Below are 24,995 nucleotides of genomic sequence, written 5' to 3' on the forward strand. Positions count from 1 at the left end.
AGTATTTTATATCAATACTCCAAGACATGCTAACCTCTCACCAATACAATAACAGGGGAGATTAGTATTTTATATCATACCTCCAAGACATGCTAACCTCTCACCATTACAATAACAGGAGAGGTTAGTATTTTATATCAATACTCCAAGACATGCTAACCTCTCACCATTACAATAACAGGAGAGGTTAGTATTTTATATCAATACTCCAAGACATGCTAACCTCTCACCAATACAATAACATGAGAGGTTAGTATTTTATATCAATACTCTAAGACATGCTAACCTCTCACCATTACAATAACAGGAGAGGTTAGTATTTTATATCAATACTCCAAGACATGCTAACCTCTCACCATTACAATAACAGGAGAGGTTAGTATTTTATATCAATACTCCAACACATGCTAACCTCTCACCAATACAATAACAGGGGAGATTAGTATTTTATATCATACCTCCAAGACATGCTAACCTCTCACCATGACAATAACAGGAGAGGTAAGTATTTTATATCAATACTCCAAGACATGCTAACCTCTCACCATGACAATAACAGGAGAGGTAAGTATTTTATATCAATACTCCAAGACATGCTAACCTCTCACCATTACAATAACAGGAGAGGTTAGTATTTTATAGCAATACTCCAAGACATGCTAACCTCTCACCAATACAATAACATGAGAGGTTAGTATTTTATATCAATACTCCAAGACATGCTAACCTCTCACCAATACAATAACAGGGGAGATTAGTATTTTATATCATACCTCCAAGACATGCTAACCTCTCACCAATACAATAACAGGAGAGGTTAGTATTTTATATCATACCTCCAAGACATGCTAACCTCTCACCATTACAATAACAGGAGAGGTTAGTATTTTATATCATACCTTCAAGACATGCTAACCTCTCACCAATACAATAACAGGGGATATTAGTATTTTATATCAATACTCCAAGACATGCTAACCTCTCACCATTACAATAACAGGAGAGGTTAGTATTTTATAGCAATACTCCAAGACATGCTAACCTCTCACCAATACAATAACATGAGAGGTTAGTATTTTATATCAATACTCCAAGACATGCTAACCTCTCACCAATACAATAACAGGGGAGATTAGTATTTTATATCATACCTCCAAGACACGCTAACCTCTCACCATTACAATAACAGGAGAGGTTAGTATTTTATAGCAATATTCCAAGACATGCTAACCTCTCACCAATACAATAACATGAGAGGTTAGTATTTTATATCAATACTCCAAGACATGCTAACCTCTCACCAATACAATAACAGGGGAGATTAGTATTTTATATCATACCTCCAAGACATGCTAACCTCTCACCATTACAATAACAGGAGAGGTTAGTATTTTATATCAAAACTCCAAGACATGCTAACCTCTCACCATTACAATAACAGGAGAGGTTAGTATTTTATATCAATACTCCAAGACATGCTAACCTCTCACCAATACAATAACAGGGGAGATTAGTATTTTATATCATACCTCCAAGACATGCTAACCTCTCACCATTACAATAACAGGAGAGGTTAGTATTTTATATCAATACTCCAAGACATGCTAACCTCTCACCAATACAATAACAGGGGAAATTAGTATTTTATATCATACCTCCAAGACATGCTAACCTCTCACCATTACAATAACAGGAGAGGTTAGTATTTTATATCATACCTCCAAGACATGCTAATCTCTCACCATTACAATAACAGGAGAGGTTAACATTTCTGGGGGGGTATGATATTTATGGGTCTGTAATTTTTTCACTCATAATTATTCACGATTCAGTCAGAATTATCCATAGCATCCACATTAATGTAGAAGTATTTAGAAACATATTATATTCTTATTAACAATAAAATTGACTCCAAAATGACACAATACATTATTTACCATTCATTTCTATTGGCCACAAAATTGTCTGAAACACAACCAAAACAAACAGCAAATGCATTCAACAAATTTGTATAGTCACAAGCTTGATGTAGTCATTGCGTGCTATGAATATAGGAATAAATACTCAACTTTACGACAAATTTAATACACATGCAATCCGCCAAAGCCCCCACCATTCATTTCCCCTTCACCCAAATCTAGATTGCTAATGTTCTGAAAGAGCTGCAAAATCTGGACCCCTACAAATCAGCTGGGCTAGATAATCTGGACCCTCTCTTTCTAAAATTATCTGCCGAAATTGTTGCAACCCCTATTACTAGCCTGTTCAACCTCTCTTTCGTATCGTCTGAGATTCCCAAAGATTGGAAAGCTGCCGCGGTCATCCCCCTCTTCAAAGGGGGAGACACTCTAGACCCAAACTGCTACAGACCTATATCTATCCTGCCCTGCCGTTCTAAGGTCTAAAGTCGAAAGCCAAATTAACAGATTACCGACCATTTCGAATCCCACCATACCTTCTCCGCTATGCAATCTGGTTTCAGAGCTGGTCATGGGTGCACCTCAGCCACACTCAAGGTCCTAAACGATATCATAACTGCCATCGATAAGAGACATTACTGTATTCATCGACCTGGCCAAGGCTTTTGACTCTGTCAATCACCACATTCTAATCAGCAGACTCAACAGCCTTGGTTTCTCAAATGATTGCCTCGCCTGGTTCACCAACTACTTCTCTGATAGAGTTCAATGTGTCAAATCAGAGGACCTGTTGTCTGGACCTCTGCAGTCTCTATGGGGGTGCCACAGGGTTCATCCTCGGGCCGACTCTCTTCTCTGTATACATCAATGATGTCGCTCTTCCTGCTGGTGATTCTCTGATACACTTCTACGCAGACGACACCATTCTGTATACTTCTGGCCCCTCTTTGGACACTGTGTTAACTAGCCTCCAGACGAGCTTCAATGCCTTACAACTCTCCTTCCGTGGCCTCCAACTGCTCTTAAATGCAAGTAAAACACTCTTCATCCGATCGCTGCCCACACCTGCCTGCCCACCCAGTATCACTACTCTGGATGGTTCTTACTTAGAATATGTGGACAAGTAAAAATCTCTAGGTGTCTGGTTAGACTGTAAACTCTCCTTCCAGACTCAAATTAAGCATGTCCAGTCCAAAATTAAATCTAGAATCGGCTTCCTATTTTGCAACAAAGTATCCTTCACTCATGCTGCCGACCCTCGACTTCAGCAATGTCATTTCCAAAATAGCCCCCAACACTCTCCTCAACAAATTGGATGCAGTCTATCACAGTGCCATCTGTTTTGTCACCAAAGCCCCATATACTGCCCACCACTGCGACCTGTACGCTCTCGTTGGCTGGCCCTCGCTTCATACTCGTCGCCAAACCCACTGGCTTCAGGTCATCTACAAGTCTCTGATAGGTAAGGCCCCGCCTTATCTCAGCTCACGGGTCACCATAGCAGCACCCACCTGTAGCACACGCTCCAGCAGGTATATCTCTCTAGTCACCCCCAAAGCCAATTCCTCCTTTGGCCGCCTTTCCTTCCAGTTCTCTGCTGCCAATGACTGGAATGAATTGCAAAAATCACTGAAGCTGGAGACTCTTACTTCCCTCACTAGCTTTAAGCACCAGCTGTCTGAGTATCTCACAGATCACTGCACCTGTACATAGCCCATCTGTAAATAGCCCATCCAACTACCTCATCCCAATACTTTATTTATCTTGCTCCTTTACACCCCTGTATCTATACTTGCACATTCATCTTCTGCACATCAATCACTCTAGTGTCTAATTGGTATATTGTAATTACTTCGCCACCATGGCCTACTTATTGCCTTACCTCCCTTTTCTTACCTCATTTGCACACACTGTATATAGATTTTCTTCAATTGTATTATTGACTGTATGTTTTGTTTATTCCATGTGTAACTCTGTGTTGTTGTATGTGTCGAACTGCTTTGCTTTATCTTGGCCAGGTCGCAGTTGTAAATGAGAACTTGTTCTCAACTTGCCTACCTGGCTAAATAAAGGTGAAATAAAAAATAAATAAAAATATAAGTGAATTTGTCCCAATACTTTTGGTCCCCTAAAATGGGGGGGACTATGTACAAAAAATGCTGTCATTTCTAAACAGTTCACCCAATATGGATGAAAATACCCTCAACTTTAAGCTGCCAGTCCTCCCTTTAACCTTTAACCCCAGTCATTGTTTTATTTAACATCCAAACTTTTGGGGTATAGAGCCAAAAAAATCACTTTCTGTCCCAATAATTACAGAGGGCACTGTACTTAATTTGTATGGTGGTCCTGCACCTGCAGAGTCTTAGACATGTAGGAAGATACTGAACACAAATCAGCTGCAGATACAGTACTTCTGAAGTTCAGCAGAACCACAGAATTACATAGAACAATATTTATTGTATCTCTATGACCTGAGGATCCAAAGGGTCAAGTGAGGTCTCCATGGGAACGACAACTGCTGAGCCAATCACAATCAAAGGTGCACGCCTCCAGAAGTTATGTAAAAGTCAGTGAGAAGTCAGTCAGTCCAAAAGCACAGGAGCTTACGGTACCATATGTGAGGAATCACTCTCATGCATTGTAATTTCCTGTTTCCTGTCTCCAGAGCCCTCCCCGATCCCCCCTAATATGGACTCATTCATATTCTATAGCAGTACCAAACAGAGGTACTATTATCCCATGTCCCTATTCTCCACTACTTTGAATCTGGTCAAAGAGAACAGAACTCCTGTTATTGACTCCTGTCATTGTATAGAAGAAAATTTAATTAGTCTACTTTTCTGTATCTCTCTCGCAACATATATATATATATTTTTTCTGTTTACCAAAAACAGTGGCGGGATGTCCACTGTGTGATTATTTGATTTGCAGCTTGCCCCCTTGATACAGTATTCACAAACACATGACATAATGCAGTCATAAATCAGTCATAACATTAACACCAGTGCCTCTCTGATTTGTTCATGCTTCTCTTATCAATATTAATAATTCCTCATTAGAGAATCTGTCCGTGTCATTTGAACTTGTCATTCTGGCTCTTTTCTGCACATCGTCTTCATGATAATAGTCTAGCAGCCAGCAAGCCAGCCAGCGAGCCAGCCCGTCAGTCAACCAGTCAGTCAGTCAGCCTGTCAGCCTGTCAGTTAGTCAGTCAGCCAGGCAGTCACCTACCCAGACCGTCAGTCAACCAGTCAGTCAGTCAGCCTGTCAGTTAGTCAGTCAGCCAGGCAGTCACCTACCCAGCCCGTCAGTCAACCAGTTAGTCAGTCAGCCAGGCAGTCACCTACCCAGTCAGTCAGTCACCCAGTCCGTCAGCCAGTAAACCAGTCCGCCAGTCAGTCAGTCACCCAGTCAGTCAGTGAGATCAGCCAGACGGCCACACCCACCCTCCTCTCTGATTAATATTTCACCTCTCAGCTCAGCATGACTGACTTGTTATAACGGCTGATCAAACACAGCCCTGACCTACATCTGAACAGGCTACCATGAGGAACCAGACAAATGGCCAGGCATCTACTGTATACGGTACAGCCAGGCCTGAACGGCTGGCTTTTCCAAAATGTTAATATACGGGCAGATTGCGATGAGAGGGTGAAATAAGTGGGGAGGGGAGAGAGAGAAACAGAAAGATACATTTTTTAAAAATGTATATATATTTTCAGTTTATATTCAGTTTATTTAGTAAATATTTTGTTAACACGTATTTTTCTTAAAACTACGTTGTTGGTTAAGGGCTTGTAAGTAAGCATTTCACTGTAATGTCTACACCTGTTGTGTTCGGCGCATGTGACAAATGCAATTAGATTTGATTTGATTTTGATTTGAAAGAAAGAGACCTACAAAGACACAGATAGAAAGAGAAAAAGAGAAATAAACAGACAGCGAGTGGTGGGCAGTATACTGTATGAGAGGCTGCAGTGCCAGCTGTGTGTAAGGAGGGAGGGAGCATGGCGAGGCATCGGAGGAATGGCGGGAGGGAGGGAGGGAGAATGGCATACTGTAAGTAGGTCATGTCGCAGCCTCTCTGCCTCTCTCTCTCTCCAGTCCCAGTATAACATTATGGATGGACCCACATCTCAGCCTCTCTGCCTCTTTCTACAGTCCCAGTGTTACATTATGGATGGACCCACATCTCAGCCTCTCTGCCTCTTTCTACAGTCCCAGTGTTACATTATGGATGGACCCACATCTCAGCCTCTCTTCCTCTCTCTACAGTCCCAGTGTTACATTATGGATGGACCCACATCTCAGCCTCTCTTCCGCTCTCTACAGTCCCAGTGTTACATTATGGATGGACCCACATCTCAGCCTCTTTAAACAGTCCCAGTGTTACATTATGGATGTACCCACATCTCAGCCTCTGCATCTCTCTATACAGTCCCAGTATTACATTATGGATGGACCCACATCTTAGCCTCTCTGCCTCTCTCTACAGTCCCAGTGTTACATTATGGATGGACCCACATCTCAGCCTCTTTCTACAGTCCCAGTGTTACATTATGGATGGACCCACATCTCAGCCTCTCTGCCTCTTTCTACAGTCCCAGTATTACATTATGGATGGACCCACATCTCAGCCTCTCTGCCTCTCTCTACAGTCCCAGTGTTACATTATGGATGGACCCACATCTCAGCCTCTCTGCCTCTCTCTACAGTCCCAGTGTTACATTATGGATGGACCCACATAATATAATAATAATATATAATAATAATAATAATATATGCCATTTAGCAGACGCTTTTATCCAAAGCGACTTACAGTCATGTGTGCATACATTCTCCGTATGGGTGGTCCCGGGGATCGAACCCACTACCCTGGCGTTACAAGCGCCATGCTCTACAAACTGAGCTACACAGGACATCTCAGCCTCTCTGCCTCTCTCTACAGTCCCAGTGTTACATTATGGATGGACCCACATCTCAGCCTCTCTGCCTCTTTCTACAGTCCCAGTGTTACATTATGGATGGACCCACATCTCAGCCTCTCTGCCTCTCTCTACAGTCCCAGTGTTACATTATGGATGGACCCACATCTCAGCCTCTCTGCCTCTCTCTACAGTCCCAGTGTTACATTATGGATGGACCCACATCTCATCTTCTCTGCCTCTCTCTACAGTCCCAGTGTTACATTATGGATGGACCCACATCTCAGCCTCTTTCTACAGTCCCAGTGTTACATTATGGATGGACCCACATCTCAGCCTCTCTGCCTCTCTCTACAGTCCCAGTGTTACATTATGGATGGACCCAGATCTCAGCCTCTCTGCATCTCTCTACAGTCCCAGTGTTACATTATGGATGGACCCACATCTCAGCCTCTTTCTACAGTCCCAGTGTTACATTATGGATGGACCCACATCTCAGCCTCTCTGCCTCTCTCTACAGTCCCAGTGTTACATTATGGATGGACCCACATCTCAGCCTCTCTGCCTCTCTCTACAGTCCCAGTGTTACATTATGGATGGACCCACATCTCAGCCTCTCTGTCGCTCTCTACAGTCCCAGTGTTACATTATGGATGGACCCACATCTCAGCCTCTCTGCCTCTCTCTACAGTCCCAGTGTTACATTATGGATGGACCCACATCTCAGCCTCTCTGCCTCTTTCTACAGTCCCAGTGTTACATTATGGATGGACCCACATCTCAGCCTCTCTGCCTCTCTCTACAGGCCCAGTGTTACATTATGGATGGACCCACATCTCAGCCGCTCTGCCTCTTTCTACAGTCCCAGTGTTACATTATGGATGGACCCACATCTCTGCCTCTTTCTACAGTCCCAGTGTTACATTATGGATGGACCCACATCTCAGCCTCTCTGGCTCTTTCTACAGTCCCAGTGTTACATTATGGATGGACCCACATCTCACCCTCTCTGCCTCTCTCTACAGTCCCAGTGTTACATTATGGATGGACCCACATCTCAGCCTCTCTGCCTCTTTCTACAGTCCCAGTGTTACATTATGGATGGACCCACATCTCAGCCTCTCTGCATCTCTCTACAGTCCCAGTGTTACATTATGGATGGACCCACATCTCAGCCTCTTTCTACAGTCCCAGTGTTACATTATGGATGGACCCACATCTCAGCCTCTCTGCATCTCTCTACAGTCCCAGTGTTACATTATGGATGGACCCACATCTCAGCCTCTCTGCCTCTTTCTACAGTCCCAGTGTTACATTATGGATGGACCCACATCTCAGCCTCTCTGCCTCTTTCTACAGTCCCAGTGTTACATTATGGATGGACCCACATCTCAGCCTCTCTGCCTCTTTCTACAGTCCCAGTGTTACATTATGGATGGACCCACATCTCAGCCTCTCTGCCTCTCTCTACAGTCCCAGTGTTACATTATGGATGGACCCACATCTCAGCCTCTCTGCCTCTTTCTACAGTCCCAGTGTTACATTATGGATGGACCCACATCTCTGTCTCTCTGCATCTCTCTACAGTCCCAGTGTTACATTATGGATGGACCCACATCTCAGCCTCTTTCTACAGTCCCAGTGTTACATTATGGATGGACCCACATCTCAGCCTCTCTGCATCTCTCTACAGTCCCAGTGTTACATTATGGATGGACCCACATCTCAGCCTCTTTCTACAGTCCCAGTGTTACATTATGGATGGACCCACATCTCAGCCTCTCTGCCTCTCTCTACAGTCCCAGTGTTACATTATGGATGGACCCACATCTCAGCCTCTCTGCCTCTCTCTACAGTCCCAGTGTTACATTATGGATGGACCCACATCTCAGCCTCTCTGCCTCTTTCTACAGTCCCAGTGTTACATTATGGATGGACCCACATCTCACCCTCTCAGCCTCTTTCTACAGTCCCAGTGTTACATTATGGATGGACCCACATCTCAGCCTCTCTGTCTCTCTCTACAGTCCCAGTTTTACATTATGGATGGACTTACATGCATTATTCATCATACCAGCCTCAGTAACATAGAGAGAGAACATTTTTTGATTCAGGCAATTAGACCTTAAAAAAAGTGTATTTCATGAGAAAGGACAGTGAAGAGAAGTCTAAAAAGCCCACATATCTCCCACCTCAACCAGGCTAGAGCAAATGCTCAAAGGATCTAAAAGATTTAAAATAATATTCAAACTCGGGTCTGGGGACAGGGCATTCTGTTCAAACTCAGGTCTGGGGAGAGGGCATTCTGTTCAAACCCAGGTCTGGGGAGAGGGCATTCTGTTAAGCATCAGAGAGAGATATGTAAGTAGAGGAGAGAGGAGAGCTAAACTGAGCCACAAAATGCTGCTGCAATTGTATTTCTTATTTTAATCTGAGTACATTTCTACGATTCTTATTTAATATTTTACAAAAATATTTATTTGGAGGACAGGTCATTTTTTAAAGCTTGGTGAGGTTAGAGAAAGTTAGAGAAAGACACTTTAGAGAAAGTGTCTGTGTTTATAGAGTGTTCATACTTAGTTCCAATCGGTTTCATCTGACCCTGACCACATCACCTGTGACCAGGACCAACTCAAGAGGGTTTCATTTCCTACCATGTTCTGTTGAGCGATGTAACACTCCACAAAGCGGTTGGGATGTTCGTTCTTGAAGATCTCTGAGTAGGTGATGTTGTTGGTGTCTCCGTCCAGGACCACCACGCGCTCGTTGTAACGACCCAGTTTTGCCAGGGCCATGCCATAGGCTTTCCTGGTGGAAACCTGTAGAAAGACAACCATTCAATCAATTAATCAACCAATCAACTAATCTATAAATCAATCAACCAGTCATTAATAATAAGAAGAAAGCAATATAAGAAAGCAAGTCAATAAGCCAATAAGTCTACCTGTTATTTATGCATAATTATACGACCTTCTAGTTGACAGTACTCAAAGTTACCTTTGTCTGTACATTATGCCTTGAATCTATGCTATCGTGCCCAGAAACCTACTCCTTTTACTCTCTGTTACGAACGTGCTAGACAGCCAGTTCGTATAGCATTTAGCTGTACCCTTATCCTACTTCTCCTCTGTTTCTCTGGTGATGTAGAGGTTAATCCAGGTCCTGCAGTGCCTAGCTCCACTCCCACTCCCCAGGTGCTCTCATTTGTTGACTTCTGTAACCGTAAAAGCCTTGGTTTCATGCATGTTAACATTAGAAGCCTACTCCCTAAGTTTGTTTTACTCACTGCTCCCAGATGTCTTAGCCGTGTCTGAATCCTGGCTTAGGAAATCCACCATAAACCTTGAAATCTCCATCGCTAACTATAACTGTCATGTTTTGTCATTGATTATCATGCCTTGTCCCTGTTCTTCTCCTTCTATTCGTTTCCCTCTGCTGGTCTTATTAGGTTCTTTCCCTCTTTCTATCCCTCTCTCTCCCCCTCCCTCTCTCACTCTCCCGCTCTCTCTTCTCTCTATCGTTCCGTTCCTGCTCCCAGCTGTTCCTATTCCCCTAATCAATCATTTAGTCTTCCCACACCTGTTCCCGATCCTTTTCCCTGATTAGAGTCCCTATTTCTCTCCTTGTTATTCGTTTCTGCCCTGTCGGTTCCTTGTCTAGAATTCACCGTGCTGTGTTTGTGTATCGCCCTGTCGTGTCGTGTTTTCCTCAGATGCTGCGTGGTGAGCAGGTGTCTGAGTCTGTTTGGTTCAAGTGCCTTCCCGAGGCAACCTGCTGTTCACCTGCTGTTCAAGATCGAGTCTCCAGTTTGTCCTCGTCATTTCGAGTGAAAGTTGTGTTTTTTGATTGTATTTACTTTACTGGATTAAAGACTCTGTTTTCGCCAAGTCGCTTTTGGGTCCTCTTTCACCTGCATGACAGAAGGAACCGACCAAGGAATGGACCCAGCGACTTCAGACGCTCGTTACACTGCCGTCGAGATCCAAGGAGCCATGCTCGGCAGACACGAGCAGGAATTGTCTGCTGCTCGCCATGCCGTGGAGAACCTGGCCGCTCAGGTTTCCGACCTCTCTGGACAGTTCCAGAGTCTTCGTCTCGTGCCACCTGTTACTTCCTGGCCTGCCGAGCCTCCAGAACCTAGGGTTAATAACCCACCTTGCTACTCCGGGCAGCCCACTGAGTGCCGCTCCTTTCTCACGCAGTGTGAGATTGTGTTCTCTCTCAACCCAACACATACTCTAGAGAGAGAGCTCGGGTTGCTTACGTCATTTCACTCCTTACTGGCCGGGCTCGAGAATGGGGCACAGCTATCTGGGAGGCAAGGGCTGATTGCTCTAACAAGTACCAGAACTTTAAAGAGGAGATGATTCGGGTTTTTGACCGTTCAGTTTTTGGTAGGGAGGCTTCTAGGGCCCTGGCTTCCCTATGCCAAGGTGAACGGTCCATAACGGATTATTCTATTGAGTTTCGCACTCTTGCTGCCTCTAGTGAGTGGAACGAGCCGGCGCTGCTCGCTCGTTTTCTGGAGGGACTCCACGCAGTGGTTAAGGATGAGATTCTCTCCCGGGAGGTTCCTTCAGATGTGGACTCTTTGATTGCTCTCGCCATCCGCATAGAACGACGGGTAGATCTTCGTCACCGGGCTCGTGGAAGAGAGCTCGCAGCAACGGTGTTTCCCTGCTCCGCATCGCAACCATCTCCCTCCTCTGGCTCAGAGACTGAGCCCATGCAGCTGGGAGGGATTCGCATCTCGACTAAGGAGAGGGAACGGAGGATCACCAACCGCCTGTGCCTCTATTGCGGAGTTGCTGGACATTTTGTTAATTCATGTCCAGTAAAAGCCAGAGCTCATCAGTAAGCGGAGGGCTACAGGTGAGCGCAACTACTCAAGTCTCTCCATCAAAATCCTGTACTACTTTGTCGGTCCATCTACGCTGGACCGGTTCGGGTGCTACATGTAGTGCCTTGATAGACTCTGGGGCTGAGGGTTGTTTCATGGACGAAGCATGGGTTCGGAAACATGACATTCCTTTCAGAGAGTTAGAGAAGCCTACGCCCATGTTCGCCTTAGATGGTAGTCATCTTCCCAGTATCAGATTTGAGACACTACCTTTAACCCTCACAGTATCTGGTAACCACAGTGAGACTATTTCTTTTTTGATTTTTCGTTCACCGTTTACACCTGTTGTTTTGGGTCATCCCTGGCTAGTATGTCATAATCCTTCTATTAATTGGTCTAGTAATTCTATCCTATCCTGGAACGTTTCTTGTCATGTGAAGTGTTTAATGTCTGCCATCCCTCCCGTTTCTTCTGTCCCTACTTCTCAGGAGGAACCTGGCGATTTGACAGGAGTGCCGGAGGAATATCATGATCTGCGCACGGTCTTCAGTCGGTCCCGAGCCAACTCCCTTCCTCCTCACCGGTCGTATGATTGTAGTATTGATCTCCTTCCGGGGACCACTCCTCCTCGGGGTAGACTATACTCTCTGTCGGCTCCCGAACGTAAGGCTCTCGAGGATTATTTGTCTGTGTCTCTTGACGCCGGTACCATAGTGCCTTCTTCCTCTCCGGCCGGGCGGGGTTCTTTTTTGTTAAGAAGAAGGACGGTACTCTGCGCCCCTGCGTGGATTATCGAGGGCTGAATGACATAACGGTTAAGAATCGTTATCCGCTTCCCCTTATGTCATCAGCCTTCGAGATTCTGCAGGGAGCCAGGTGCTTTACTAAGTTGGACCTTCGTAACGCTTACCATCTCGTGCGCATCAGAGAGGGGGACGAGTGGAAAACGGCGTTTAACACTCCGTTAGGGCATTTTGAGTACCGGGTTCTGCCGTTTGGTCTCGCCAATGCGCCAGCTGTTTTTCAGGCATTAGTTAATGATGTTCTGAGAGACATGCTGAACATCTTTGTTTTTGTCTATCTTGACGATATCCTGATTTTTTCTCCGTCACTCGAGATTCATGTTCAGCACGTTCGACGTGTTCTACAGCGCCTTTTAGAGAATTGTCTCTACGTAAAGGCTGAGAAGTGCTCTTTTCATGTCTCCTCCGTTACTTTTCTCGGTTCCGTTATTTCCGCTGAAGGCATTCAGATGGATTCCGCTAAGGTCCAAGCTGTCAGTGATTGGCCCGTTCCAAGGTCACGTGTCGAGTTGCAGCGCTTTTTAGGTTTCGCTAATTTCTATCGGCGTTTCATTCGTAATTTCGGTCAAGTTGCTGCCCCTCTCACAGCTCTTACTTCTGTCAAGACGTGTTTTAAGTGGTCCGGTTCCGCCCAGGGAGCTTTTGATCTTCTAAAAGAACGTTTTACGTCCGCTCCTATCCTCGTTACTCCTGACGTCACTAGACAATTCATTGTCGAGGTTGACGCTTCAGAGGTAGGCGTGGGAGCCATTCTATCCCAGCGCTTCCAGTCTGACGATAAGGTTCATCCTTGCGCTTATTTTTCTCATCGCCTGTCGCCATCTGAGCGCAACTATGATGTGGGTAACCGTGAACTGCTCGCCATCCGCTTAGCCCTAGGCGAATGGCGACAGTGGTTGGAGGGGGCGACCGTTCCTTTTGTCGTTTGGACAGACCATAAGAACCTTGAGTACATCCGTTCTGCCAAACGACTTAATGCCCGTCAAGCTCGTTGGGCGTTGTTTTTCGCTCGTTTCGAGTTTGTGATTTCTTACCGTCCGGGTAGCAAGAACACCAAGCCTGATGCCTTATCCCGTCTGGTTAGTTCTTCTGTGGCTTCTACTGATCCCGAGGGGATTCTTCCTTATGGGCGTGTTGTCGGGTTAACAGTCTGGGGAATTGAAAGACAGGTTAAGCAAGCACTCACGCACACTGCGTCGCCGCGCGCTTGTCCTACTAACCTCCTTTTCGTTCCTGTTTCCACTCGTCTGGCTGTTCTTCAGTGGGCTCACTCTGCCAAGTTAGCTGGTCATCCCGGTGTTCGAGGCACTCTTGCGTCTATTCGCCAGCGCTTTTGGTGGCCGACTCAGGAGCGTGACACGCGCCGTTTCGTGGCTGCTTGTTCGGACTGCGCGCAGACTAAGTCGGGTAACTCTCCTCCTGCCGGTCGTCTCAGACCGCTCCCCATTCCTTCTCGACCATGGTCTCACATCGCCCTAGACTTCATTACCGGTCTGCCTTTGTCTGCGGGGAAGACTGTGATTCTTACGGTTGTCGATAGGTTCTCTAAGGCGGCACATTTCATTCCCCTCGCTAAACTTCCTTCCGCTAAGGAGACGGCACAAATCATTATCGAGAATGTATTCAGAATTCATGGCCTCCCGTTAGACGCCGTTTCAGACAGAGGCCCGCAATTCACGTCACAGTTTTGGAGGGAGTTCTGTCGTTTGATTGGTGCGTCCGTCAGTCTCTCTTCCGGGTTTCATCCCCAGTCTAACGGTCAAGCAGAGAGGGCCAATCAGACGATTGGTCGCATACTACGCAGCCTTTCTTTCAGAAACCCTGCGTCTTGGGCAGAACAGCTCCCCTGGGCAGAATACGCTCACAATTCGCTTCCTTCGTCTGCTACCGGGTTATCTCCGTTTCAGAGTAGTCTGGGTTACCAGCCTCCTCTGTTCTCATCCCAGCTTGCCGAGTCCAGCGTTCCCTCCGCTCAAGCGTTTGTCCAACGTTGTGAGCGCACCTGGAGGAGGGTGAGGTCTGCACTTTGCCGTTACAGGGCACAGACTGTGAGAGCCGCCAATAAACGCAGGATTAAGAGTCCAAGGTATTGTTGCGGCCAGAGAGTGTGGCTTTCCACTCGCAACCTTCCTCTTACGACAGCTTCTCGTAAGTTGACTCCGCGGTTCATTGGTCCGTTCCGTGTCTCCCAGGTCGTCAATCCTGTCGCTGTGCGACTGCTTCTTCCGCGACATCTTCGTCGCGTCCATCCTGTCTTCCATGTCTCCTGTGTCAAGCCCTTTCTTCGCACTCCCGTTCGTCTTCCCTCCCCCCTCCCGTCCTTGTCGAGAGCGCACCTATTTACAAGGTACATAAGATCATGGACATGCGTTCTCGGGGACGGGGTCACCAATACTTAGTGGATTGGGAGGGTTACGGTCCTGAGGAGAGGAGTTGGGTTCCGTCTCGGGACGTGCTGGACCGTTCACTCATTGATGATTTCCTCCGTTGCCGCCAGGATTCCTCCTCGAGTGCGCCAGGAGGCGCTCGGTGAGTGGGGGGTACTGTCATGTTTTGTCATTGATTATCATGCCTTGTCCCTGTTCTTCTCCTTCTATTCGTTTCCCTCTGCTGGTCTTATTAGGTTCTTTCCCTCTTTCTATCCCTCTCTCTCCCCCTCCCTCTCTCACTCTCCCGCTCTCTCTTCTCTCTATCGTTCCGTTCCTGCTCCCAGCTGTTCCTATTCCCCTAATCAATCATTTAGTCTTCCCACACCTGTTCCCGATCCTTTTCCCTGATTAGAGTCCCTATTTCTCTCCTTGTTATTCGTTTCTGCCCTGTCGGTTCCTTGTCTAGAATTCACCGTGCTGTGTTTGTGTATCGCCCTGTCGTGTCGTGTTTTCCTCAGATGCTGCGTGGTGAGCAGGTGTCTGAGTCTGTTTGGTTCAAGTGCCTTCCCGAGGCAACCTGCTGTTCACCTGCTGTTCAAGATCGAGTCTCCAGTTTGTCCTCGTCATTTCGAGTGAAAGTTGTGTTTTTTGATTGTATTTACTTTACTGGATTAAAGACTCTGTTTTCGCCAAGTCGCTTTTGGGTCCTCTTTCACCTGCATGACAATAACATTTTCCGCCAAGATAGAACTGCCAAAGGGGGCGGTGTTGCAATCTACTGCAAAGATAGCCTGCAGAGTTCTGTATTTACTATCCAAGTCTGTACCCAAACAATTCAAGCTGCTACTTCTAAAAATGCACCTTTCCAGAAACAAGTCTCTCACTGTTGCCACTTGCTATAGACCTCCCTCTGCCCCCAGCTGTGCCCTCGATACCATATGTGAATTGATTGCCCCCCATCTATCTTCTGAGCTCGTGCTACTAGGTGACCGAAACTGGGACATGCTTAACACCCCGGCCATCTTACAATCCAAGCTTGATGCCCTCAATCTCACACAAATTATCAATGAACCTACCAGGTACAACTCCAAATCCGTAAACACGGGCACCCTCATATATGTAATCCTAACTAACTCGCTCTCGAAATACTCCTCTGCTGTTTTCAATCAAGATCTCAGTGATCACTGCCTCATTGCCTGCATCCGTAATGGGTCTGTGACCAAATGACCACCCCTCATCACTGTCAAACACTCCCTAAAACACTTCTGCCAAACATACCCTTGTAAAACTGACCATCCTACCGATCCTCGACTTCGGTGATGTCATCTATAAAATAGCCTCCAACACTCTACTCAACAAACTGGATGCAGTCTATCACAGTGCCATCCGTTTTATTTATTTATCTTGCTCCTTTGCACCCCAGTATCTCTACTTGCACATTCATCTTCTGCACATCTACCATTCCAGTGTTTAATTGGTACATTGTAATTACTTCGCCACCATGGCCTATTTATTGCTTTACCTCCCTTATCTTACATCATTTGCACACACTTTATATATACTTTTTGTTTTCTTTTGTTCTACTGTATTATTGACTATGTTTTGTTTATTCCATATGTAACTCTGTGTTGTTGTATGTGTTGAATTGCTATGCTTTATCTTGGCCATGTCACAGTTGCAAATCAGAAATTGTTCTCAACTAGCCTACCTGGTTAAATGAAGATGAAATGAAAAATGAATAAATAAATAACAGTTGTGACAGCTTATTTTATGATATCTTGTTTGGGACTATGGGCTGAGTCCCAAGTGTCAGTGCAGTCAATAATGTTGACACCTCTGTCATTGGGATGAGAGCACAATCCCAGATGTACTGTAAATGGTGAGGTGCAATGGAGGCTGCTGAGGGGAGGACTACTAGCCTGTCCTCCTGTGGTGAGGTGTGTGTTCTATGTGTTACCTTCTCTCCCTGCTTGTAGGCGGGTGCGCTGGGCATGCGGATGTTGCACAGGCTGACTGGCGGGGCGTCCTCCATGGGCGTGGCAGGGTACAGGCGCTTGCTGCTGTTCATGATGCGCGCCTGCAGATCCTTCACGACTCCCTCAGCCATGTCTTTGGGCAGGGGCTTGGCATGCCAGCCCATCTTATCCTCCACAGCTGGCAAACGTGGACAGCAGAATACACAACATCAAAATACACACAGTATACTCAACATTATATTGTATACGTATACATAGGCCCAGGAGTTTTTCCTGATCATATGACCTGACCAATAAAAACACTGGTACTGAAACCAGGTCACATGGTCAGTAAAAGGTCCTTCGCAACACATAAACAATACATTCCACAGTGACTTGTGTGTGCATATGCTGAAATAGAGGGAAGCCCATCACTGAGATAGAGGGAAGCCCATCACTGAAATAGAGGGTAGCCCATCACTGAGATAGGGGAAGCCCATCACTGAGATAGAGGCCTAGTATGAGTAATATAACGTAACCAGTAGCCATGTGAGGCTGAGAGTACCTGGGATGCCCTTGCCCTTGGTGGTCTTGGCGATGATGGCAGTGGGCTGGTGGCGAGCCTGGCTCAGAGCCTTACACAGCTCCTCCACACTGTGCCCATCCACAATGATGGCATGCCAACTGTAGAAACACATCAGAAAACCCATTTCACATATGGAAACACATGAACACACTTTCTCTACTCATACTCACATAAACAATACATTCCACATATGCCCACTAATGTTGACATATGCCTTAACACATTCACAGACTAGTTCTCCCAGCACATTCACAAAGATGATCACTCTTTCCCTGTAAACCCACTAACATACACTCACCCGAAGGCCTCACAGCGTTTCTGGTACTTCTCCACGTGGTGCTGCAGGGGCGCTGGGTCGGTCTGGCCCAGACGGTTGATATCCAAGATGGCCACCAGGTTGTCCAGCTGGTAGTAGGAGGCGAAGGACATGGCCTCCCACACTGCCCCCTCAGACAGCTCCCCATCCCCCATCAGACAGAACACACGATAGCTGGGGAAGAGAAAGGGATGGGTGGGTGAGACAGGGGTGTGTGTGTGTGTGTGTGTGTGTGTGTGTGTGTGTGTGTGTGTGTGTGTGTGTGTGTGTGTGTGTGTGTGTGTGTGTGTGTGTGTGTGTGTGTGTGTGTGTGTGTGTGTGTGTGTGTGTGTGTGTGTGTGTGTGTGTGTGTCTGACTAGGGGGCTGGATGGTAAACTTTACCCCTCTCTCATTCTATCACACCTACACCTACTCTGTTCCCTCATATCTCCACTGAGGCTTCTAGCCACACAGGCACCTTTGAACAGAATCAATGGTTTGATAATCTGCTTATGTTATGAGTTTTAACCACTGTCCACACAACATCCTTCTCCAGTACAAATGTATCTAGGGCACATTTTGGACGTTGGCAATATCAGCATTCTGCATATCGGAGATCCACATTCCAAGACAAAACCTGAACCCAAACCTTAATTAGATTGAGGAATGTGAGTGTGGTTTTGAACAATAGACTGAGTGATGAATACTAATGTAAACTTGATCCAATCAGATTCTGAGACAGAATCTTTCTGGATGGTAAAAAAGAACAGAGTTGTGTCTGCCAGGGATATGGTAATTAGAGCAGAACAATTGGGATAGCAGAGCATGCAGCCTCTGTACACATGGAGAACCTTCAAAAACCTCACTATGCTCTAAAGCAGTGTTTCCCAACACTGCTCCTTGAGTACCCCAACAGTACACATGTGTATTGTAGCCCTGGAGAAGCACACCTCATTCAACTTGTCAACTAATCATCAAGCCCTCAATGAGTTGCATGAGGTGTGTTTGTCCAGGGCTATAACTAACCTGTGTTCTGTTGGTACTGTAGGACCAGGATCGGGGATCAATGCTCTAAAGACCTCTAAAATACCACAATATGAACTAGAGTCCACGCTTAACACTTTAGAATTCATTGTGTGCGTGTGTGTGAACTCTTACCTGGACTTGTCGAAGTACTTCCCGGTGTAGGCCATCCCACAGGCCACACCCAGGCCCTGGCCCAGAGAGCCAGTAGCCACATCCACAAACTGCTGCTTCTGAAACTCCAACGCATACACAGGACCAGGACTGTTACTATCACCATAGAGAGCAGGTATGTGTTCAGTAGGTGGAAAACATTGATGTATTATTATAAGTTACAAGTTATTGGACAAGTTTAGTGAGGCACTACCTGAACGTGTCCAAAAACCTTTTGCTACTGTGTGTCCTTCGGAATATGACCCAGTTTTAGAGCTGTTGTGTGGTCATATCTGTCTGGTCCTAATTGAGGCTGTTAAAGGTGATGGGTAGGTTAACTGTTAGGCTATTAAAGGTAAGGAGTAGTCTAAGGTCGCGTTCCCCTGCTCAGACGTTGCATGCATCAACCAATGCTTGTGTGCCACATCATCGACTGTGCAGGCGGGCACCACATTGCTGTAACATATGATATGGTATAGTTAGCTGATACATTAAATACCTATACAGGCGTTGTAAGATCTGGCATGGTCATCAATGTCTGAGCAGGAGAACATGACCTAACTGTTAGGCTGTTAAAGGTGAGGTGTAGGCTAACTCTTAGGTTATTAAAGGTGAGGTGTAGGCTAACTCTTAGGCTATTGAAGGTGAGGTGTAGGCTAACTCTTAGGCTATTGAAGGTGAGGTGTAGGCTAACTCTTAGGCTATTAAAGGTGAGGTGTAGGCTAACTCTTAGGCTATTGAAGGTGAGGTGTAGGCTAACTCTTAGGCTATTGAAGGTGAGGTGTAGGCTAACTCTTAGGCTATTAAAGGTGAGGTGTAGGCTAACTCTTAAGCTATTGAAGGTGAGGTGTAGGCTAACTCTTAGGCTATTGAATGTGAGAGGTAGGCTAACTCTTAGGCTATTGAAGGTGAGGTGTAGGCTAACTCTTAGGCTATTGAAGGTGAGGTGTAGGCTAACTCTTAGGCTATTGAAGGTGAGGTGTAGGCTAACTCTTAGGTTATTAAAGGTGAGGTGTAGGCTAACTCTTAGGCTATTGAAGGTGAGGTGTAGGCTAACTCTTAGGCTATTGAAGGTGAGGTGTAGGCTAACTCTTAGGTTATTAAAGGCCCAATGCAGATGTTTTATATCAATATAATAACATTTCTGTGTAACAATTAAGTAACTTACTGTAATATATTTACATTTAATGGTTAAATAGCTTTTTATCAAAACTATTTCTCAAAAAATAATTTGCTAGGACTCTCTAGGAGTGGTCTGAGTGGGGAGGGGAAAACTGAAAACTAGCTGTTATTGGCAGAGAGGTTTGTAACACTCTTTGTTATTGGTCTATTAACCAATTTACCTCATGTTGATGTCACCATGGCAAGCTGGCAACCAGAAACTATCAGGAAATAACACTGATCATGTTTGTGGGCACTTTTACAATGTTAGTTTCAACAGCTGTTGCACAATATGATACAAAACAGAGAAAAAACATAATTTAGTGCTAAGCTATTAAAGGTGATGTATAGTAGTTATCACTTACAGGTATGGGGTGTCCCTCCAGGTTGGACTCCACCTGGCACAGAGAGAGCAGCTCACTCTCCTTCAGGAAGCCAGTCTCTGTCCACATGGAGTACAGGGCTGGGGCGGCATGACCCTGAGGAGAGGAACAGACATCTTACTGTAGTACTAGTATATGATACTATAACAAAACCTATAACACTATAACACAACCACAATATAACTGTATAACCAGGAAGAGTAAAATACACTGTTGCTGCTTGCCAGGCCTATAATCATACATATGTCTATAATCATACATATGTCTATAATCATACATATGTCTATAATCATACATATGTCTATAATCATACATATGTCTATAATCATACATATGTGGGTTCTGTAGCTCAGTTGGTAGAGCATGGCGCTTGTAACGCCAGGGTAGTGGGTTCGATCCCCGGGACCACCCATACGTAGAATGTATGCACACATGACTGTAAGTCGCTTTGGATAAAAGCGTCTGCTAAATGGCATTTATTATTATATTTATATGTCTATAATCATACATATGTCTATAATCATACATATGTCTATAATCATACATATGTCTATAATCATACATATGTCTATAATCATGCATATGTCTATGATCATACATATGTCTATAATCATGCATATGTCTATAATCATACATATGTCTATGATCATACATATGTCTATAATCATGCATATGTCTATAATCATACATATGTCTATGATCATACATATGTCTATAATCATACATATGTCTATAATCATACATATGTCTATAATCATGCATATGTCTATGATCATACATATGTCTATAATCATGCATATTTCTATAATCATACATATGTCTATAATCATGCATATGTCTATGATCATACATATGTCTATAATCATGCATATGTCTATAATTAATACATATGTCTATAATCATGCATATGTCTATGATCATACATATGTCTATAATCATGCATATGTCTATAATCATACATATGTCTATAATCATACATATGTCTATGATCATACATATGTCTATAATCATACATATGTCTATAATCATACATATGTCTATAATCATACATATGTCTATAATCATACACATGTCTATAATCATACATATGTCTATAATCATACATATGTCTATAATCATGCATATGTCTATAATCATACATATGTCTATAATCATACATATGTCTATAATCATGCATATGTCTATAATCATACACATGTCTATAATCATACACATGTCTATAATCATACATATGTCTATAATCATACATATGTCTATAATCATACATATGTCTATAATCATACATATGTCTATAATCATACATATGTCTATAATCATGCATATGTCTATAATCATGCATATGTCTATAATCATACATATGTCTATAATCATACATATGCCTATGACAATTGCAGACCAACTGTAATATGTATGAAAAATCTATTGCAAGCCACAATACAGCCATAAAGAAGCAGATGTTGACCATTATGACTTTTATCCAACCAAAATAGTGGCTGGTGGTCAAATCAATTAATTAAAATGTAAAACATTAATTCAATACAAATTCAATAGAACTTTGTTCATCTACGGTGTCTCACCTTAGAGAGGATGAAGCGGTCATTGTTGATGTTCTTGGGGTCCTCTGTGCGGTACTTCATTGTGTTGAAGAACAGGACAGACATGATTTCTGCCACGCTGCAGCATGATGTAGGGTGTCTGGGAGACCAAGGGTAGATAGGAGCAGGGAGGGAGGTTACAGACAGGTTAAAACAAGTTGGACACAGACTGTTTCTATCTCTGATTCTCTCTCTCTCTGATTCTCTCTCTCTCTGATTCTCTCTCTCTCTCTCACTCACTCACTCACTCACTCACTCACTCACTCACTCACTCACTCACTCACTCACTCACTCACTCACTCACACACACACACACACACACACTAAGAACAGACGGACCACTTTACAAACTCATAAACATTCAGAATTGACACAGAGCCTCCAACTGGATTCGAAGTGACACAGTCTAAAGTCTGAGCTTGCCAATGAAATCTTAGGGCACAATGGGGAAGGATGGGTAACACTATTTAGAGTGTACTAGTCTATCCAAAATACCCATGAGGGGGCCATGCTCAAACCGAGATGCCCTATTGGCTCTCTCTCTCACAGGAGGTTTGGTGGCACCTTAATTAAGGAGTAGGGGCTTGTGGTAATAACTGGAGCATTAACAGTGCAATGGTATCAAATACATCATGATGGCATTCCATTTCCTCTGTTACGGCCATTATTATGAGCCGTTCTCCCCTCAGCAGCCTGCTCTCTCTTTATCCCAATTACAGTGACGTCAACATCAGAGGGGTAAACCCGCCCCTTGCAAAGTGCCAGTTCAGGTCACGGTCACAACACAGACCTATCCCTGCTACGATGAGACTAACCGGAGTCTGGGGAGAGATGGGGACCATTTTGGCTTCTGTGCGCACAGAGTCAGACGATCAGTCAGAGGGCGCCATTTGAAGTCACATTTATCACCGGGCCTATAACGGTTACATTCCATCTCCAGCCAGCGAAATACATAACATAACCACTGAGGCATAATCTAAAAATCTTCTGTTGAAGGAATAGATGCTCTTTAAAGAATGTGTAAAGAACTGCGTAAAACTAAAAGTACCGACCAGATGCTCTAAAAACTCAACAAAACTCAGGAAGCTGGCAAGTAGCCAAGCCCAACCAAAAAAGCACACTTGACTTTCCCCGGGAACGAAATGCGTAGAGGGGTTTTCTCTCAATCATCAACTGCATGGCTGTTGCTTATATTTTCTCTCAGTCATCAACTGCATGGCTGTTGCTTATATTGTCTAGGCTGTGTGCGCTCTTGGGCTATTCATGGATAGGCTACGGTCGAAGGATGGAGCCACAATGGAATTAATGAATGCGGTAGTTTGTGTATGTGCAATATATAGTGATTGATAGCTTACTCAAATAGATTTGTGATTTCCCCCACAAAAATCTAAATTAAATTCCGTTTTGTCCACTTGTTCGCACACAGGATGTTTATTTATTTAGCTATAATAATGCACTTCAAGACTTATAAGATGAATTGCTGACTATTTATTATGAATACTGAACAACATCCCAGATCACCATGCGCTTTGTCCTGTGCTAACAAACTCCGAAGCGCTCCTCCATCACTTACTCGCACGGTTAGGCAGATGAAGACGCAATATAATTTCCCGATTTGGTTCACAATAGAACATTTCTAATAACAAAAAAATGTAGCCACAATGGCCATAATCTATCTTTTTCAATAGACATAAATAAATAATGTGTATAAGTACACAATTTTCTGCAATTTAAAGATATTAAGCAGATTAAGTGTCAGAACTATCTCCTCGAATGACTCATATCATACATCCTGTTTCTGTTTCATCCATTCCTTCTCCATAGCTCAAACAACAGAGAGAGAACATGCGCTTCACTTTCCTGTTTACCCAGAAGTCCCCACTAGTATAGTAAACAAGGACAAATTTGACCAACTGGGTACATTCCCCACAGGGGGTTAGAATTAGTGTTCGGATTCGAATTAGGGTAAAGGATTATAGGTTAGGTTTTGGAGTTAAGGTTAGGTTTTGGAGTTAGGGTTAGGGGAAATAGGAATTTGAATGGGAATCAAATGTGTGTCCCCACAAGGTTAGCAAAACGAGATTGTGTGTGTTTTGTGTGTGCGTGTTATTACGTTTTCATGTGTTTATGTGTGCACCTGTGTGTATGAATGAATCTTTATACACTCTTTCCTAGATTTACGACTGTGTAATCTGTGTGTGTGTGTGTGTGTGTGTGTGTGTGTGTGTGTGTGTGTGTGTGTGTGTGTGTGTGTGTGTGTGTGTGTGTGTGTGTGTGTGTGTGTGTGTGTGTGTGTGTGTGTGTGTGTGTGTGTGTGTGTGTGTGTGTGTGTGTGTGTCTGGGTCTTACCCGCTGCCCGTTGCGGTGGTAGCCTTGATGCAGTTGATTCGGAGGCGGTTGGCGATGTTCCTGAGCGCCTGCACTGTCTGCTGGTCGGGTTTGTGGTAGTCCTCCATGAATGCAAAATGTCAAAGCACCAAAAGAACCAATGTGGACTAGACTGCACAGAGGCTGGGCTGTGTGTGTATTTGTAGTGAGGTTTGGCAGCGGGAGCCCTGCTTGTGTGTGTGAGTGGCAAAGAGAAGAGGGATAGAAAGGTGGAGAGGCAGGATTTATCCCTAGTGAGAGTACACACACACACACACACACACAGAAGAAGGAGGAGAAAGAGGACAGGGTGCATGCATGAGTATGCAAGGAAGGGTTGTGTTAGGAGGGTTGTGTTAGGAGGGTTGTGTTAGGGCTGTGTGTTAGGAGGGTTGTGTTAGGGCTGTGTGTTAGGAGGGTTGTGTTAGGGGGGTTGTGTTAGGGCTGTGTGTTAGGAGGGTTGTGTTAGGGCTGTGTGTTAGGGGTTGTGTTAGGGCTGTGTGTTAGGAGGGTTGTGTTAGGGCTGTGTGTTAGGAGGGTTGTGTTAGGGCTGTGTGTTAGGAGGGTTGTGTTAGGGCTGTGTGTTAGGAGGGTTGTGTTAGGGCTGTGTGTTAGGA

The 24,995-nt window shown here is 44.6% G+C and overlaps 1 protein-coding gene across 3 annotated transcripts in view; it reads right to left on the bottom strand.

The window, feature by feature from the left end:
• Positions 1-24,622, bottom strand: part of LOC124028160 (transketolase-like) — a 34,556-nt gene extending 9,934 nt beyond the window's left edge. The window contains exons 1-8 of one of the 3 annotated variants that reach the window (XM_046340299.1): positions 24,361-24,622; positions 21,994-22,111; positions 20,399-20,512; positions 18,855-18,952; positions 17,699-17,890; positions 17,380-17,498; positions 16,817-17,013; positions 9,502-9,666 (exon numbers count right to left, since the gene is read on the bottom strand). In XM_046340299.1, the coding sequence (XP_046196255.1) occupies positions 9,502-9,666; positions 16,817-17,013; positions 17,380-17,498; positions 17,699-17,890; positions 18,855-18,952; positions 20,399-20,512; positions 21,994-22,111; positions 24,361-24,467 (1,110 nt within the window). In that variant the 5' untranslated portion in view covers positions 24,468-24,622. Of the gene's footprint in view, positions 1-9,501; positions 9,667-16,816; positions 17,014-17,379; positions 17,499-17,698; positions 17,891-18,854; positions 18,968-20,398; positions 20,513-21,993; positions 22,112-24,360 lie in introns of all 3 variants that reach the window. The other 2 variants (XM_046340298.1, XM_046340297.1) reach the window with 2 other exon arrangements.
• Positions 24,623-24,995: the final 373 nt, after the last annotated feature.

This window comes from Oncorhynchus gorbuscha, linkage group LG03 (assembly GCF_021184085.1).
Source record: "Oncorhynchus gorbuscha isolate QuinsamMale2020 ecotype Even-year linkage group LG03, OgorEven_v1.0, whole genome shotgun sequence".
NCBI lineage: Eukaryota > Metazoa > Chordata > Actinopteri > Salmoniformes > Salmonidae > Oncorhynchus > Oncorhynchus gorbuscha.